Source organism: Channa argus, chromosome 20 (assembly GCF_033026475.1).
Source record: "Channa argus isolate prfri chromosome 20, Channa argus male v1.0, whole genome shotgun sequence".
NCBI classification, from domain to species: Eukaryota; Metazoa; Chordata; class Actinopteri; order Anabantiformes; family Channidae; genus Channa; species Channa argus.
In genome coordinates this window covers 6757988-6777387 of record NC_090216.1, presented here as the reverse complement: position 1 = coordinate 6777387, position 19400 = coordinate 6757988, and the positions used below count along the sequence as shown (strand labels likewise).

Here is a 19400-nt window from a genome sequence, read left to right as displayed (position 1 = left end):
CTTTCTCTGTATGCATTGTAAATCCTTGATAGCCTGTTTATCTTACATGGTTTACTTGACCCCTCCTTTATGGGTTTCTTGACCCAATAAAGGAGTCAGTTAGAATGTTTGTTTAAGCAGAGTAAAACCAACTTTTTATTCAGCTGCTACATAGAAATATCAGATAAATACTCTAAGCCCCGCACATCAATATCAGACGCTACGGCAACAACATAGCACAAGTACGACAGATGTTGCTCATGATGCATCCCTGTTCTGTGTGCTAACCCAATTTACACAGAGAAAGAAAAGCTTTAATAATGAACGGAAAATACCAGCACACAGCCAGATGGGCTGCGAGAGCAGGCCGATTAAAGTCAAAGCAAAGTCTCCTCAGCCAAGCCTTGATGCAAACAGAGAGCAAGAGAGAGACAGGGAGATGGCGTTAATGAATTGAAAAATTAGCTACACTGATTATTTACGCCTGCTCTGTCTAATTGCAGTTTGAGAACGAGATCATCACCAAGCTGGATCACGAGGTGGAGGGGGGCCGTGGAGATGAGCAGTACAAAGTTCTCTTTCAGAAAATGTAAGTGCTGATTAATGGGCAGGATTACGCCTGGACCTCTCGCAAGTGAGGTAATGCTAATTGCAGCATAGCACTCTTCAAAATAATCACAGTGTGCCGATGATCACATGACTTCTCATCACAGCTTGGCTCTGTGATATTTGCTTTGAGCACAGTGGAATGCCAACTCTGCTTTAATGTGCAAAAAAGGAAGGGGAATGTTTGAAATTTTAAACCTTATACATGCCTCATATTTGTTTTCTTTTTCTGCCCCTGGTTTCTCTTCCTCCCCAACCACATTCGAAAAAACCCTGAATGCAACACACCACTCCAAACACAAAACCTCACACTAGTTTAATAGAGCACTGCAGGAAGCACAAGTACTTGGCCAAGACGGGTGAGAACTTCGTCACTCTGGTGGTTCGCCTGCTGGAGAGGTTGCTGGACTACAGGACGATCATGCATGATGAGAACAAAGAAAATCGCATGAGCTGCACTGTCAACGTGCTCGTAAGATTGCTATTCTCATTTATGAGACACAGACTGAGTAATGATGACACAATGACATGGAATTAGAATCTACAGTCACTTTCAAGGCATTTGTTCATTGGCTATTGTTAGTAAAGTGTCCATATTGACTTTTGACTACCTATAGACAAGAAACAATAACTGTCACAATTCATGATGATGTTATCACAGAGCAGTTTACCTGAAACCCCCTCTCCTCTGTGAAGTGACATTTCTTTTGGGTGCACTAAAATGTCAATCTTGTCCCACGTGACTTCCGGCATTGAAAAGCCTACAGGCGTATGATCTGTATTCAGCATTTGTTTGTGTCATGTTCTCTGTAAGTTTTCAGTTTGGCCTAGAGTACAGTCTGACAGCCTACATTGTGATTCTGATGTCAACCAAAATATTGTTTTAGAAAATACTTTGTTTGCCTGGTGCCAGCCACAGCAGTGTTATTTATCAATAGTTTAGACAAATAATCATTTAAAAAAATATATAGACTAAAGAATTTACGGCCAAGCAATTTTCTAGCTGTGACATGCTAAACTATTGTACATGGTGTAATATCATTGTTTTCTGTGCAAATGTATGAACTCTTATACCTATTTTAATGGACTTTCTAATTTCATCCTGTAGAACTTTTACAAGGAGATAGACAGAGAGGAAATGTACATCAGGTAAGTAACCCCCAACCTTTTGCCTTTAAAGTATCTCAAATGTTTTTCACATTCAGTCTTTCTGAGACAGCTTGCACACTAAAGTACATAACATACTGTACATTAGGTGACTAAATAACATTAAGTTCAGCTAATTTTAGCAGAACCCACTGAATGCTTTACTGTAAATTCTGGCTTTTTTCCCCAGCTGTACACCTCCAGAGATCCAAAATAAAATATAAAATTTTGTTAAATTCAGTTTTCATTTCCAGTCTTTCTAGTCAGGTTTCCATCTCTCTGTCAAGAGTCTATCAGGACCCATCACTCTAGTGGTGTTAACTTTCTGTCTGTGGTTAAAGTGTTGAGAGGCCCACACAGACGTGACCGATAAATCACTGTTATTTCCTGCCAGGTACCTGTACAAGCTGTGTGACCTCCATAAAGAGTGCGACAACTACACTGAGGCTGCATTCACTCTGCTGTTACACGCCAAACTGCTCAAGGTATACAGACACGGCTACCAACAACAAACAGCATAGATCACAGAACCCAAATCCACTCAAGCTATTGTCAGACTGGTGCCATTTAACCTCAGGCATTAAACTAGTGTGAGTGTGTGAATTTAAATGAGTACTAGACTTTGTAGGAAAGGTCTGCATCCCTTTAATCCCACCATGGCATGAGATGGCTGCTAAGAGGGCAGACTTGCTGAACAGCATCTTTTTTCACCTTGTGTAGCCGATGCAAATTTAAGCTAGTATCTTATCTTTCCTGGAAAAAGCTAAGGCATCATTTAAAGCAGAAAAAAAAACTGTTGCAGCCTCCCGAGGCGCTTTAAGATAAAGGTGTAGTTTTACTGTCCCCTTTGTCAGTTAAAAATGAAGAATCCTCTACTGTAAATCACATGGTTCGGTGGTGTGAGGTGGATATGGTGCAGGTTCATACAATACTTTTTAGTGCAATATCTTAAATTAGATACATACATTTTTATTTTTTAAGATCGCACCTTTTTGTTAACATAGACCCGTTCTCAGGCTCTAGAGTTTCTATCTCTAGACAAAAATATACCACACCTGCAGAGTTTCAGTGTGTGTTCCCAGTTGGGGTTTGGTATACTCTGAATTTGGAGTTGTTCCTCTCTGCCTTTTTATCCAATGCATGCATACAACATCTCATATGTATTTGCATAAATAGCTGGCTGCTCCAGCCTTTATACAGGTCCCGACAGGGGAGCAGGCTGTGACTGATTCACATTTTCCTCACTGAGCAGTCACAGTTGCATTTGCAGTTGTTTTTGTTATTACTTTAATTCAGCTCATTTTGCAGCAGCAGCAGCTGTGTTACTCCATATCATATCATAGCATACCTTCAGAGGAATTCACTATTATAGAGTGGAAATTGGTTAATTTTGTTCCTACCGAGTCTGGATAAAATCTGTCTTCTCCATTAAGCTATCGAATGTTATATAAGACAATGTCCTTCTGTTGCATTCACACACAGGCACATGGAAGGAAGCTTGAATGGGAATGACAGTAGTTGCAGTGTAAAACTGGATTTTGTCATAATCCAGTCGAGTACCTGCATCAGTATAATGAATTTACAGCACTTTGTGCATTCTATGTATGTATGTATGTATCAGCATCTTTGTTTTTTCAATGCAGGGTCACTGGGCATCCATAAAAAGTAGAGGTTCTAAATGCTGCAGCCCAGCCGTAAAAAAAAAAAAAATCAATAACCTGATTCAAAGCCTCCTACCATTCCTCTTCATGCCGCCGCAACAATGTGCAAAGCAATTACTTTTTCACCTATATCCAGCACAGGGCTTATGTCTAGGCTTTGCTATTCAAATGTTGCCCTCAGATAAAACGTGGTCAGATTTTCTCAGAGATCCCAAAACTTCTGGTTATTCATAAAACTGCAAAATCCCAATTTAAACTGTCTGGTAAGAAAATGAGTCCTGGTAGGACAAACAGAATTATGCTTCCATGACACAGAGGCCAATTAAGCCAATTGTCCATATGTGTCTTAACTGCTCTTATGCGGTTATATGTCTCTTAACAACTGCTCTAGCCTGTCAGAAACTCACAGTGGTGCTTGAAAGTTTCTGAACCCCCCATTACTGCATAAGCATTAAGATAAATGGCGATTTTCTGATTTTCTTGCATGTTCAAAAACTAAATAAAGGGAACCCAGTTTTTATTAAATTTACACTCGTTCATGTATTTACTAAGGACCAATCCTACATGGATGTGTGTGTGGCAAATGTGTATTAACCTCTGCGATGATTAGTTCATTTGAATGAAACATTAGTGTGCCATCAGTCAATGAGATGAGAGTTAGGTGCAAGCCTGGGAGGCCCTGCCTTGTTGAAAGAAGAGAAAAGTTCTTCATTCACATTCTTCACAAGAGTCGCAAATGTTCACAAGACTAGAAAAGATAATTAAATTTTTAAAAAAATGTTTTTTTGGCCTCCACCAGTCAACTTGTACAAATTGAGAGCATTTAACACCATTGTTACCCTTTGTTACCAACAAAGATGGCACCCTAAAGGCATGTTACAGTCTAGGTGTGGCCACAAGAAATAACAGGCTAATGTCTTGGAAAGACCTTTCCAATCCGAACACTGAACAGCAATGCTGTGCAAAGACCACTCTGATGACATTTACCACAAAAAGCTAATAATGGGTTTAAAAAAAATTAACATAACCAGATAACCTGATCCAGAATTAGAACATCCAGCATTACTCATTTAATGATCTGTTAAGCCATTAATGGGTCTGTGGACTGATAAACAGTTGAAATGTTTGCTTTAAGATATTTGTCCAAAAAAATATTTAATGTAATGCACCACTATAAATAAAAGGAAGGAATTTCTTTAATTGGGTTCCCTTTCTCTAGTTCAGGACTTGCCTGAAAAACTGATTTTGTTTTACATCATGTTTATTTCATACACATTTCAAGTACCACTGTAATTATTCTCCATGTCGGATAAAGAAGCAAGCATGTTGAAGTGCATAATCAGCATAAAAACATACCCCTGCATTCTTGTTTTTTGCATAGTTCTCCCTTGTTTGCAAAATGAAGCAGAATTTGTAATGGATATGATGTACAAGCACTATTTTGGGAAATGGATATTCTTATGCTAAATGCTTTAACCAAAAGTATTAGCCACAGAAAGCTATATACTGCTTTTGTGCTCTGATATGTATTGGCGCCTGTTTCATTGCCCCTGTCTCCAGCTTCCATGTTGCCTTGCCACAGGGCGGCTTTAAAAAATAATTACACATAAGTCTGCCCATTTGCATTAGCTATAACTCAGTGATTGATTTCTTGTCACCTGGTCCTCTTTTGCTCTAAACTGAATAGCATGGTGTTGACCCCGATGCTAACTTTACTTTTTGTAGTGGTCAGACGAGCAATGTGCAGCCCACCTGACCCAGCGTGATTGCTACCAGGCAAACACTCAAGGACAGCTCAAGGACCAGCTCTATCAGCAAATTATCAATTACTTTGACAAGGGCAAGGTACGTCATACACCACACACACACAGACACACACACACACGAGAGTGGTCGTAATCATGATAAATCCTGGACTCTAAGGATGCTATTTATAAGTCCTTCTGTTCAATACCTGTTCTGACATGCGAAGACAGGTTTTGAAGAAGACTTGCTGAAGAGAAGTTTTATATTCATAACTGAAGTACTTATGAATGAAAGCACATATTGGACAACATAAGGATTAATGTGGCTCTTTTGTCGTGTCCCTTACCTTTTATAGAACATTTTTCTCTGCCGGTGTCCTCATTCCTCTTTTTTACTCCTACCACCTCTGTGATAAACGTAAATGCCATTTTTCTATTGCAACTTGAAGAGCAGGCCTTTTATATATATCCCTTGTGTTGACGAAAACAAATTTACTTTCAATGAACCTGGGCATAGGTTTTGTGCTATTCTGCTACACTCTTCATATTTTAGCGGGAGCAGAAAAATGTCTTTCATCCTGTAAGCTAAGCTTGGAATGGTTTCTGCAGGACTGCAGCCAGAGCTTCTCAGAGATGATGTCCCAAGGCTTTGCATGTGTCATCAGTGTTTGGGTGCAGCCGCCACTCTTGTTTCTCTAGCCAACTGTCGCCCAGAAGGGTATAGCCAGGGAGACAACTAGACACAACCAGAGAGTGCAGTATCAGCTGAGGACAGTTTCTGAGAGTGTCACTAAAGTCATCCAGAAAATAGTCCCAGATGGTATTGCCACCACTGCTCTCTCACATGGCAGGCTGATCAGAGTAGCAGTCTGGATGGAGTCCACCTCTGGCCTGGCCTAGATCCGTGCAGCCCCACAGTATCTAGTCTTTCAGAAAGCCACTTAGAGGTCTTTCAACATGTTTGAGTAGCTCCCATCTATCTGTGACACCACTCCAATGCACTGGATGAGGCTCGGTGGGAAGCGCATCACTGTAATAAATCTGCTTCTCCCAGGAGTTTGGAATCTGGCCCTTATTGTTTTAGATCACAGGAAAAACAAAATCATGTTTACATAATAAGATTTCACACGTATTTATTTAAAAAAGGGCTGATATTAACTACCCTTTCCTGGGAGAGATCATTTGTGTTATTCAGCTGGCAGAAAAAGAATGCTTTATCTCAGATTGAATCTCAATAATTAATTCATTTTCTAACTGTCTCTGTTTGTGTGCCCAATAGATGTGGGAGGAGGCAATCATTTTGGGAAAGGAGCTGGCTGAACAGTATGAGAATGAAATGTTTGACTTTGAGCAGCTCAGTGCATCCTTGGTAAGTTTTATTTATTTATGTTTTAACTTTGCCTTTATGTTGTACAAGGGGTTAAAACAGTAATTCCATTAGTGGAGTTTTTTTTTTAAGATAAAGAAAGTAAATTGCATTATTTTCCTTTATTTTTCAATTTTACAATCCTTAGTAAAATGCAATCAATAACAAGGATTATATAAAAGGAAGTGACAGCGTTGTCCAAGCCACTGAATCTCACTATTCCCACCAGCGGAAGCAGGCCCAGTTCTATGAGAACATAGTGAAGGTCATCCGGCCCAAACCAGACTACTTTGCTGTGGGGTATTATGGCATGGGGTTCCCCACCTTCCTACGCGTGAGTACTCGCACCTACAAATATCTTCAACTTCTCTCAACACCCTGCATATGGCTGATAGCACTGTGTGGGTTTAGCCACTTGTCAGAACAGATGATCAATAAGTTTACTAGAGCTTATTTAGTTCCTAGCCTCAGCCGTTAAGACATACTCTATGGGTTTCACATGTCTAGGTTTTTTGGCGGGACTCACTTGTTCAGCATCCCACCTGGTCTGGATTTCACTTGCTTACCCACTCAACTGAAAACAAACCGTGAATCATAGCAGCTGTTCCATGTGTGGGCTATAGAGTAGAATCCAGCCTTATGCGTTGGATACATACCCATCAGTGTGGGAAAAGTGGGTCTCAAGAAAAAAAGGCAGAGAGCTGTAAATAAAAAATAATCTTTTTCTCTTCTTCCTAGATTCCTTCTATCTCATTCATGGCCTTATCTCTCTCAGCTCCTTTAGCATTTTGCCCTACTGTATATCTGATATCTCAAGTGTTAGCTTTCACGGTATGATACTCTACCAGCTGTCCAGTTGGTCATTCCTAAAACTTTCCATCCTTGCTGTATAAAGCTATGAAAACCGCAGCACACAGATGAATATAAGATGTGGCCCATATGTTTGTCCACTCAGAAGGCTGATCACATCTTCCCATAGCTGAACTTCAGCTAAACACCCTTTTTCCATATCTTGAGCATATTGTGCATCACACGGTGTCCCATCACCACCTGCACAAAAAAAAAACATGCACACACGCAATACAAAGTTAATAATGTGTTATTGTCTAATTTGCATTTGGTGGACGCTAAAACATTTTTCATAATCCCACAAAAGTCATGTCTGTGCTTGTTGGAGCTGTACTAGTGCAGTAAAAGCCACAATTTCTAAATAACCACCATTTGTTGGCTGTTGATCAGTACGTACAGCAATGAAGTTCTTCCAAACATAACTGACTCCTAAATATGAACCAGTCTGTGTTTGACCACCCAAATTGTCCTGGCTGGCTTTGAGCCAACGAGATCGTCTCTTATCGCAAATTAAGTACATGTTCAGCAGGCGTTTGGTATCTCCTCACCAGCCGTAATCTATGTCTGAAGTGCTATTGTGTGCATATCAGACCTCCTGTGCTCTGTCTATGAAGTAAGTTCTCTTCTGTTCACATATCAGATTTAATTTAAACAGAAAATTCCGTTGATGTGGGGAGTTTCTCTGCATGATACTGTGTCCCTGTGGGTTTAATGTAAGGTTGGAGCTATTTTTTTCTCCATGATATTTATAGGAAGAACAAAGCAGTGCTGACAAAAGCCAATTTGTTTTTTTAATGTATTCCCTGTGGTAAATCTGTTTTTACACTATCATTTGGCATAATACAAAAAAATATCGCTTTCCTCTCCAAGAGAAATCCAAGCGTTTTTTTTTTGTTTTTTTTCACACAAGCAATGCCATCAAGTCCTCACATAATAAGATAGCGTGAAAGTCCAGCTTCAAGAACAATGATCCCTGATCAAGCCCTTTACATTCTATTATGAGGAACAGCCATTTCACGAGGGTCTTTTGCTTCTTTTCGATCTCCATGCACCCCTCCTAACCTCTTTTATCTGTCAGGGCAGAAACTCCATTACAGACGGGGCAAGCTGCACTGGCCTAATCTAACTGGCTATTTAAACAGCCTTTGAGAATAGCTCGGAGTTCTTTTTCTTCTCCCTTTTTCTTCTTTTTTCCTATAGTTTGACCTTACCTCTAATAACCAGTTTGCAAGAGCATCTTTGGAATCTGCTCTTAATTTACCCACTTTATTGTTTTGTTTTACTCTTTTGTGTAGAGACGTGTTCCAGCTGGCCTTGATTGAATAGTTAACCCAGGTTAAGCCCAATTATTTTTACAGCAGTATGAATACTGTTATTAAATGTTGTTCCATGAAAACAGCTAAACAAACTAATGGCTTTTACATGGGCTCTGCATTTGTATTCCCTCTTGTTGTCTTTTATTATTATGTTGAAAGGTTTTTGTTAGTACATATGGAAGTGTTTGTGTATGAGTTACTAATTAAGATAAATGTAGTTTAGAGGCGTTTTGTTTCATGCCCTATATTACTGTGTGTGTGCAGCATCGCAGTGTCCTTAGGGAAAAGTCAATTATGTGAGAAAATCAATACTTTGATAAAGGTATTTTGTATCCACCTCCCTAAAGAATTGATTTTATGCAAGACTACCTAATTCAGCTGCTTATGATTTATTAGTCGTTAATGTTGTTAGACACAAGGGTAGTTTCTAATTGCAAATTGCTCTAGATCATGTATTTTGTTTGGATCTGCAGATGCAACCAAACCATTGGTCCTTGCTGTCTTCTGTTTTATTTAATTGTGTGTAAGAACCCAGGGTTTGTTGTTTGTTTCCATCTGTGTGTTCTTTTACAGACTAAAATGTTTTTGTTCCTAGAAAAAGGGATTTATTTACCTGAAGTCATCATTTCAACCTTGACAGTTACAATACCTTGTCAAGAGGCTTTGAAGCACGAACGAAAGCCTCTGTTGTAGACACATTTAAAGGTATTCAGAGTATTTCAAAGACAGATTTCGTCCGCAATTGTTTCCCTCACTTTACATCCAGTCGGCATATTTCTCCTCTGCTCCCTTCTCTTCCTATCAATCCTAAACTTTATTTAATCCCTGTATTGAGTTTCCTGTGAGCGCTCGGCTCAAAAAGCAGTTGAGGTTGTGTGAAAGGTTTGAAATATGTATCCTAACACACCACATTTGGAGACACTTGGATATGAGCTTGTCATGTTATATCATTCAAAATTTTCCTGAGACAGACCAGTGAGCACATTCAAGGACATGGCAGGACGTTTCTGGCTCATACATTTTTAGGAGCACTCTGTGCAACCCTGTTAATATATATAATTAATTTTTGTTTACCAAATAAAACTTGCTTATAAAAATACTTGCCAGACGTATGTTCAAGGAGCTTAAATCCCAACGATACAGTGCTGCGTATGAAGAAATATTTGACCCCCTCCTGGGTTTTTTTTTCTGTGTGTATCTCATATTAAACCATTTCAGATCTCGAAACAAAAATAAAAATACCTGAGCAAATGCAGTTGAGTAACGGCTGAGTTTTTTTGTAGTTGTAAGGAAAAAGGTATCCAGTCCCTACAATCATGTGTAAACGTACAACGTTAGTGTCCCCTGAACTTAGTAGCTAGTTCAGATATGGACATAACCCCGTTGCAAGGGAACTTTAACTCATAGGCCGGCGACCTGATGATCTCCTTCATGATTCTCTGGTAGAGAGTTGAATTCATATTTCCCTCAGTTATGGCATATCAGCCCTGCTGCAGCAATGCATCCCCAGATGCATGACCATAGGTGTGGTGTCATTTATGTGGAATTCTGTATTTGGTTTACAGATTTACCAGGACCCCTGTCTTCAACACAATTAAACCTTTGGCTCATCACCTCAAATTCATTATTACATGAGCCTTAATGTTCTTCTGGGTTAGCTGCAGTCTACTGTGGATGCTGTTTCTACCCTATGTCAGTTTAAAACTGAATTTTACTGAGATGAGAGGCCTGCAGTTCCTTGGATATTTTCTTCTGATCTTGGAACTTCCTGAATGAGTTGCCTTGTGGTCTTTCAGGAATTTAACAAAGTCAGCCACTTCTGGGAAGGTTCACTGTTGTCTCAAATCTTTTCCATTTGCAGTGTCTGTCACAGTAGACCTTCAGAGTCCCAAATAGCTATGTAAACCCTTCCCAGACTGATGTGTTCTAGTTTTTTTTTTTTGGGGGGGGGGGGGACGTATCACTAACAGCTAACAGTATTGGCTGTTTACATTCCTAATATATTGAAGCAGAGTTTCTTTTTTGTGTTTTGCTTATTTTGCCTTTGTTCTAAATTAGATTTTGTTTGAGAATCTAAAACTGCTTAGTATGAGACACACACACACACACACACACAAAAGAGACAAAATCACAAGGGTGTTGGATATTTTTTCACAGCACTGTACATGTTTCTCAATGACATTGCAGTTATATTAACTTTTGCTGCTTTGTCTCTTAACTGCATTAAATTGCCTTTTTACCCACCAGCCAAGAAAGAATAGTGCATTTTAGCATGAATCATTTTCTCAATGACAATGATTTTTATTGCCAGATCTAGCTAGTATAGATTTGAGGCTAATGAAAATGTGAATCGTGGCACTGAGGTGACTGTAAACATGATCAGAATGCTCAACACCATAATGTGAATCTGCTGTCCTTTTATGAATAAGCATTGAAACTGCAGAGATGGAAATGCTTAGGTGTCCTTAACCAAATTTGAATGATTTGGAGACAAAAAGAAGCCAATCTCGCAGTTGTTCAGCAGCTGAAAATTGCAGCAGTCTGTTGTACAGATTGAGCGTTTTCTCTTGTGTTTGAGAGGGATGACTCTGGAAATCAATAAGCTTTTGTCAACGTATCTGTCAAAGCAAATTTGAAAATGGCCCCAGGCATATTTCATGGCTGCAATTCTTTTAATTAGCTGGGGGATTGAGATGTGTGCTGTCTTTAAGCATGGGGCTGGCTATGTGTGTAAGCCATTGCAGACATTGTACAGTGAGGGTCTGTAAAAGGAAGAAGTGAATCGAAAAATTATTTGGCTAATTTCCTTAGACAAGATCCTGACATTCAAGCTGTGTTTATAGTGTAATAGTACTCGCTAATTATTCATTACGAGACCTCTATGAACATAACAGCAACAACTAGATGGTTTCCAGAAAAGATTGAGCTGCTAACATATGATTGGGGAGGGGGGGGTAGAGGGCCCATCCTTAACTCCCATCGTCTTAACACACTTGATTGAAATTGGCATGTTGTCTTAGCCATGTGATGGGATTGAAGCAATTTTTATCTGTAGCTGTAGTCAGTTGCAGTTGTGTGCAAATGAGCCCCCAGCAAAGCGGTAGTACCAATTTACAGACTGTCAGTTTGCAAAAACAACTGTCCTCTGCCCAAGGAAGACAACACTGGACTCAGCTGGGACTGACTAATCACAGAATCTGTGTCAAGAACTTTCTGTCACCCTCATTTCCGAGTATTTAATATGGAGATTATGGTAATGTATTTTAACCCAGCCACAGGACTGGGACAGGTGGATTTACAAATCAAAGCCGTCCTCAACAGTTAAGCTTTCTTTTAATGTTAGAATTTTTTCATTGTCCCACTTCTGTCGTTACTGTCATCATTGAATACATTTTAACTACTAAATCTAATCTTCTTGGGAAATCGTCCATGAAATTACACTGTATCCCGTCAATACTTCCATATTCATAAAGTAGGGACAATATACCTTATGTCCATGTCATGTGTACAAATTTGCACCAGCTTGCATAATTGTGTGCCTGTCTTCATCAACATATTCAGAGACTCACTGTGTTATTTATCGTCCTTCAGAACAAAATGTTCATCTACCGAGGGAAGGAGTATGAGCGCAGAGAGGATTTTGAAGCACGTCTGCTCACGCAGTTTCCAAATGCGGAGAAGATGAAGACCACCACACCACCTAATGAGGACACAAAGTGTTCTCATGGACAGTGTATCCTAGAATTTAGTGATTCAATTTACGTACAGCGTGAGCCATCTGTAAAATTCCTAATTGTTTTTTCATAAATTAGTTTGTTACACACAAAATGATTTGCTTTAACACTCTACTTACTGTATGTAGCCCTGTCAAACTCCATGATGTGCCTTTCATTTTGATGTATTGTATTTGAAATTGTTTTTACATTTGCTTGAACTAAATGTTGCATAATGACAATAGTGAATTAGTAGTATTCCATTCAAGGTGTATTTAGTCAGTTTTTCCCTTTCCTGTTGATTTAATTTCCTTGATGATGCTGTTAAAGACCTCCAGTGTTTCACAGTGAAGCCCATCCTAGACCTGCCTGCCAAGTTCCAGAACAAACCTGTCTCTGAACAAATTGTGAGGTAGGCAGGATATCCCCGCTCAGCACGCATTCCTGTCTTTACAGTCACAGAGTGTGTTGCTCAAGGTCACACAACATGCATTAAAAACCCTACAAAGCCCAATTTACTTTTCCCAGTCACTCAAGACCTATTTGGAGGCCTTGTGATGACATTCTAAAGTACATTAGCATTTTTTGAAAGTGTGCTGTGCTGAGAACCACTATGGTAAAGTAGATAACATCACGATGGAAATGTGTGTCTGTGTAGAACAAACACAGGTTGACCTTCTTGTTGTTCTTTTGGTTATTAACTTGGACCAGCCATCTGCTAATAGTCACTGTGCCAAGTACAACATTGCTTCTCTGACATCATTAATACCTTTGTGTCGTGCACCGAGGCCACAGCAAACACTGGGCCCCTGCACTCCCATTTGTTTGCCCAATCTGTACCCCGGCCATGCGCTGCACCACTCAGCTGTGCAAATTCACTTTGAGATGCCACCCAATGCATCAATGGACATAATTAAAAGAAGACATTTACTTGGAAAAACCTTTAGGCAAGTATACCTGGGCACTGATCTTATCACAAGCCGCTTTGGTCACATCTCCCTGAATCCCCCTTTTGGCCTGTTTGCTAAGTGTGTCTGATTGGAATATGTAACTCTGTTAATAGCCTAGATTAGACAGCTGTGTTTAGAGAGTGATGGAGGACTGTGCTATACCAACTGTCCATCTACTTTCTCCAGCTCTCACCATCTTTTCCCTGGTTGTCTCTCTCTGTTTTTTCTCATAAGTTCTCTTGATCAGTACAAAAGATAAACAGTGCATAGCAATGAGACTGAACTGAGACTGAGCAGCAGGCAGAGTACACCACCTTCTGATCTTGCTTTGTCCAGACCATCTTACTGCATCATCTCTAGGCCTTCTAGCTAACGGCATGTAAAAGGCTTGTAAAATTGGAGTAGCACGGCTGATTTAAAGCTGCTTGATCGGAACGTCCCAGACTCAGCCTTTAGGGTTTATGCCACGTTTTCTCAGCTGATTTGTAGTCTCTTGCCCTTTGTGACCAAGTCTGGAAGGAAACATCTGATTGTTAGTTTAAAGTGCCAAGACCTGAGCCCAATCTTTTTGAGTAGTGTGAACATCCCAAACGCTCTGTGTGGTCCGTTCATTAACAAAACATGAGTAGAAAAAGTTCAGATGTCGAGCATCCCATCTGGACACACTTATCGTTGCAACAATAAACATAAAAAGCCAGTGACTTTGCAACAGCAGGGATTTATTTAATATTTTATTACCATATGGAAAGGTTTTAGGATTTGAAAAATGCAATATGCTCCATGAGGATAATGGATCTGCACTCAGAGTGCAAGTGTAGATTTCTGATGGCAAGAGAGATGGAGATAAAAAGATGTAAATAGAGCAAGTTATGTGTCTATGTGGGAGGCTGTGAATTTGCCCAGACAGCTGCTCCTGCAGTTACTATATGTAATGCCATCATTTCCCTTGTATGAAAACTCTATTAACCCGATTTGACAAAGGTCATCCCTGCAAGTCATGTGCCAGTGTTACGTATGCTGCAGCTCCTCTACATGTCTGACATTTCAGCCCATCTTCAGGAGCTTCCACTGATGTGTGTTACCCAGAAATGTATTTATTTCCAATGTAGATGAGGCCAACATGCTAAATGCCACAGTTCCTGGCAGAGCTAGCCTGGAAAGGGTCCTGTCCTGGGTTTGACACGAAGCAAAGCAATCAACCTTTGAGTCAAGCTGTAGATTGCCCCAAACTGTTTTAATTTACTCAGGTGCTGATTTTCTTCCTCCTCAGCTTCTACACTGTAAATGAAGTCCATAAATACCAGTATTCCAGGCCAGTGAGGAAGGGAGAGAAGGACCCCGACAATGAGTTTTCTGTGAGTCCTTTTGTTGTATTCTATCCAACTATTAAATATTATTATTAGAAGCACAGTTAAAAATCCATTCTTTTTAAAATTAAAATGTGATCACAGAGGTTTGAAAATCTAATATGTTCCATGTTCTTTGTATTTAGTGGTTTTAATATATTTTACTTCTGTGTCTATCTTAAAAAGTGCTTTACAAATAAAATGCTTATCATTATTAGAATAATTGGCTTAAATACAGAACATGTATAATATAATAATATTTTTTATGGCCTGACAGTGGGATTTAGAAATAGGAATCCTAATTTTCCACAGTATATTTCATGTTTTAGTAATTGATGCAGCTAACATGAATTACATAACATCGATTTCTTTTGCCTCACAAAGAGGAAAATGTGTTTTTTGTCTCTCTCATACACAAACAAACACACCGATTTTGTTAGAAGCAACTGACTCATCTCCATTAACAGGGCAAAAAACATGCACCTTTTCAATACTGTACCTGCTAGTGTTTTTTTCCTACAATAAGCAGAATAATGATCTCCGGGCCTAATCAAATAGTTAGTGTTGTATTTGATGCTGAGATGCTGCAAATTGAGTAAAGGTGAAAAGGCATTTTCCTTTTTGTGGGTTTTGATCAGATTTCTGCTTGTTTGTCTCCGCATCACGTCGGCTGTCTTATAATTTATTATAGGATGCTGCTGGATTATTGGCTGAGGTTTATGCTTCACACATACTTTGAGGTGTTTCCAGCAGAGTAAATAAATAGCAAAGCAGCTCTCTCATTTACATTGGCAAGATTTTACACCAAGGAACAGGGATACAGAGGATTTTGCTTTATTTTTACCTTTTAACTTGGTGGACAACAACCAGACCCAAAAAAATTGCCTACTGCTACTACGGCTGACTCTTGGTTTTCAGTACATCAAGTGAAATATACATTTCTGCAAGAGTGACAAACTTAATCTTTTCACTCTTGTATTGACCTTGATGTTTTACCCTCATCTCAGACTTACTCTACATAACTTTGTCAGAGTCATACGTGTCTTTGTTTGTTTTTTTCTTTTTCACCAACACACTGATAAAAAAGGTTTAAATGTTAAAACAGGGGAAATCATCATCTCCATTGGTGCATGGTTTTCATCTGAAGATTTAGAGCCATTCTTTTGGCTCCATGATGAATTAGAGGAGATCCCATCTTATTTGTGTTGCCTGCGAGCAGCCGTTAATGAGCTGCCATTGAAACAGTGAGGTGGTGAACAACTCCTTCCCACTAGCCCACCTTCACTGTGAACGTCGCATCATTTTAATCTCATTTATGCAGCCGTCTTAAAGCTCATTTCATTGTGGCTTGGCAGAAAAACAGCTCCGAATTGATCTCTGACTCGTCATGGTGCGTTGATTTCTTTTGCTGTGTTGCTTTTTCAGATGTCTGATTTTGAGTCCTTTTGTCTCTAGAACATGTGGATTGAGAGGACCACCTACACAACAGCATACAAACTTCCAGGCATCCTGCGCTGGTTTGAAGTGAAGTCAGTCTCCACGGTGAGTATGAGAAAGACTTTGTGTGCCAGGCAGGGCGCCTAATAAGATAGGGATCTGCAGCCTTGCTCAGTGGCAATCGATATAATTTGTCCACTTAAGCGGTATAGACAGCCATGTGGACACAGGCGTGTCACTCCCTGGACTAACGACAGAGCACGTTCTCCTTCTGCCCGAGGGCCCACATTGATTCACCAAATAGTCCTTAAAGCCTGTTTCCACTGAAAATAACTACACAGCACAAATACAGCTAGGGAGAGTCCAGAACTCACTGTCTGTTGATTTTCCTGTAATAGAATTACCTGAATTGCTGTATTGAAAAACCTGTTGATAAGAGAATGGAGTGACTGCAACGGATATCTTTAGTGTTTACTGTAGCACTTGGAATGGGCATATTTTCTCTCCATCCCGCTCAAACTGCAATGCACTTTTATTGTCTTAGCTCTGTTCTTTTGGCTCATTAAAATGCTGGTCCCGTGTTCCCCTTTTGGGATCAGATGTTGTTTGTCTGAAGTGTAGAGAAATGGATATTGTAATAAAACCTGGTGCACAAGAGTAGGGCACAGTATTATGCTGAGCCAAGACACCCACCTCATCTGTTTAATGTGTCATTAGTTTGTCCCAAAATAAATGTGCTACTTAGTGTAATTAGCCTGCAATGAATAAGTATTCAACAATTAATTACTCTATTTGTTGGTTTGATTAGTCACCTTTCTGTCCGTGCTGGTGAAAATCCCCAGGAAGGGGTATTTCTAATCCTGCTCTCAGAGGGTGTACTATAGTGTGCTACCTGCACTTATAGCCATCAAATAGCATCACATAGCATCACATGACACCCACGCAGCTGGTAACTTAGACATTTATCTCTGCACAATGGCCTCTCTGGTTGCTGCACCCTTAGCGTAATCATTTTCCTACAAAGACTCGATTGCCCCACCCACCCCCAAAACTCCTGAGCCCATGCAATCGAATGTTATTCTGCTTATTCACTCTAATTCGTAGCAGAGGCTTCTTCCTTTAGGCAGAGTTGGAACATACTGTCAGGAGCAGCTTGCCCTCCAGATGAGCCAGGGAGAGGCCAGGTCCCCGAGGTCAGACTCTCTATTTAAAGCCTAATGACTGGGCTGAGATTCACCAAGCTAAAGCCTTCCATCTGACAACGCTTTTTTATCAATCTGGCCTTAGACATACCGGCACAGATTGGAGATTTGTCTCCCTGGCACAACATCTTTATTCTTTTGGCTGGTGTCTAAATCTGACTCAACAACTCAACAATCCACTTGTGTTTCTTCTAAATTCTTACTAGCAAGCTGCAAGGAGGTGGTTGTTTTTCACCCAAAGTAATGAGATTGCCCCCATGTGAAGGTGCATGGATTAAGTTGAAATTTAGTTTCACGTAGTGGTGGGATGAATGACTGCAAATATGTTGGTAATCTTTTCTCAGAGTTGCCAATCATATTTTGTTGAAATGGAAATTGAAATTCCCCTGCGGCACTGCACTATCCATCTTCGTTTGACAGTTGTTGGTTGTGTATGGTCTCACTGGAAAATGATTAATTTCTTGTCTATCCTATGTGATTTAGTCTAAAGTTTAGAGTTCCTAGGATCATCTTCTAATAACCCAGCTGTGTGTATGCTATATATCAAAACTGGTAACTGCAACCTCTTCCCATCCTGTTCTACACAGGTGGAGATCAGTCCACTGGAGAATGCCATAGAAACGATGCAGCTGACCAATGAGAAGCTCAGCAGCATGGTTCAGAGACATGTCGCTGACCCCAACCTTCCCATCAATCCCCTCTCAATGCTGGTGAATGGGATTGTGGACCCAGCTGTCATGGGAGGTTTTGTCAACTATGAGAAGGTAGCTAATGTGAAAGAAGTTCTAATAAGGGTTTATTGTAGTACATTTACACTTAAACAGAAACCTCAAAGATTCTAGCTTGAGTGACGAGTACTGAAACTCATTTTGACAATGTATACACTTTCTCATTTTAGAATATAATATGAATAAAGACTTCATACATTGTAATTACATCATAGTTTCATGCATATTTAAAATTCTAGAAGCTGTCATACCACCAGGCCTTTACCACTGTACTTGACTACCTGCTCACATATTGTTTGCCTCCCATTATCAAAGGTCACATGAATCTGGTTTTGGTTGAAATTACTTGCTGCTTTTTATTTATTTTTATTTTTTTCCCCCTTTCAAGCCCTTTTCTTTTGGTGTTCCTTGTGTCATGTTTTCATCATAGTATTTTCTACTGTTCTTGCCAGTTTATGGAGTGCACACTCTATTCACAGTTAACATAGCGAATCATGTGGAAAGGCAAACTCTTTTTACCTTGTGCTTGATGATTTAAAAAAAAAGTGATAGCCTTCTTGGTCTCCCAGAATATATCACTACCTGGAATAGATTCGTATTGGTCCTGTGAAACTGTGTGGTATGAGTTAGAGGAAGAGCGATCTGAATTCTCTGCCCTCAGGTCACGGCTTCATCTCAGTGAAATAGTGCAGGTGGTAAAGGAGAGACGGATGTCTTGACTAAATTTTTCTCATCCTGACATCCCCTCGCAATTCTTTTCCCCGTGACTCTTCAGTTGTGTTCTACCATTTCTCTTTTTATATGTCATAAGTTCTTCAGCATTTTAGGTTGTTCCTTCCATGTTCCCCTGCCCTTCCTTTTCCTCACTTTGTACAATCTTACTCCAGTATCTTTTCCCCCTGTCTCCAGGCCTTCTTCAATGACAAGTACATGCAGGAACACCCAGAAGACCTTGACAAGATTGAGAAACTAAAGGATCTTATTGCCTGGCAGGTGAGGCTGAACTTAAAAATGGTTATCTGTGTCATTTTGCAGTGCATATGATCATGATAAAGCTTCATGCTGGAGTTTTTTTAAAGCATCAGACTGTCTAGTCAAAGATGTCAGGTTTGAAGGAAAAGTGCCATGATTAGCTCATCGCAAATTACATGCTTGTTTACCTTAAAAGACGAAGCATTTCATCATCCTAGATGGTATTACCTTCCCTGTGGCACATGAGTTGAGGATGACATGTCCTACAGGCATGCAAACTATTGCGCATGGATTAGATGGCATGGAGGAGCATCAGAGACATGAAATTATGAGTCCATGGCACTTGGCCTTTCAGTATAATTAGCATGAATTTAGTTTGAGCAC

General features: G+C 39.9%; 1 protein-coding gene across 2 annotated transcripts in view; it reads left to right on the top strand.

The window, feature by feature from the left end:
- Positions 1-19400, top strand: part of dock1 (dedicator of cytokinesis 1) — a 165908-nt gene that overhangs the window by 132042 nt on the left and 14466 nt on the right. For both annotated transcript variants that reach the window (XM_067487363.1, XM_067487364.1), the window contains exons 34-46: positions 483-568; positions 901-1057; positions 1694-1734; positions 2126-2216; positions 5118-5237; positions 6417-6506; positions 6733-6837; positions 12260-12401; positions 12712-12793; positions 14602-14686; positions 16133-16219; positions 17904-18080; positions 18954-19037. In XM_067487363.1, the coding sequence (XP_067343464.1) occupies positions 483-568; positions 901-1057; positions 1694-1734; positions 2126-2216; positions 5118-5237; positions 6417-6506; positions 6733-6837; positions 12260-12401; positions 12712-12793; positions 14602-14686; positions 16133-16219; positions 17904-18080; positions 18954-19037 (1347 nt within the window). The remainder of the gene's footprint in view (positions 1-482; positions 569-900; positions 1058-1693; positions 1735-2125; positions 2217-5117; positions 5238-6416; positions 6507-6732; positions 6838-12259; positions 12402-12711; positions 12794-14601; positions 14687-16132; positions 16220-17903; positions 18081-18953; positions 19038-19400) is intronic.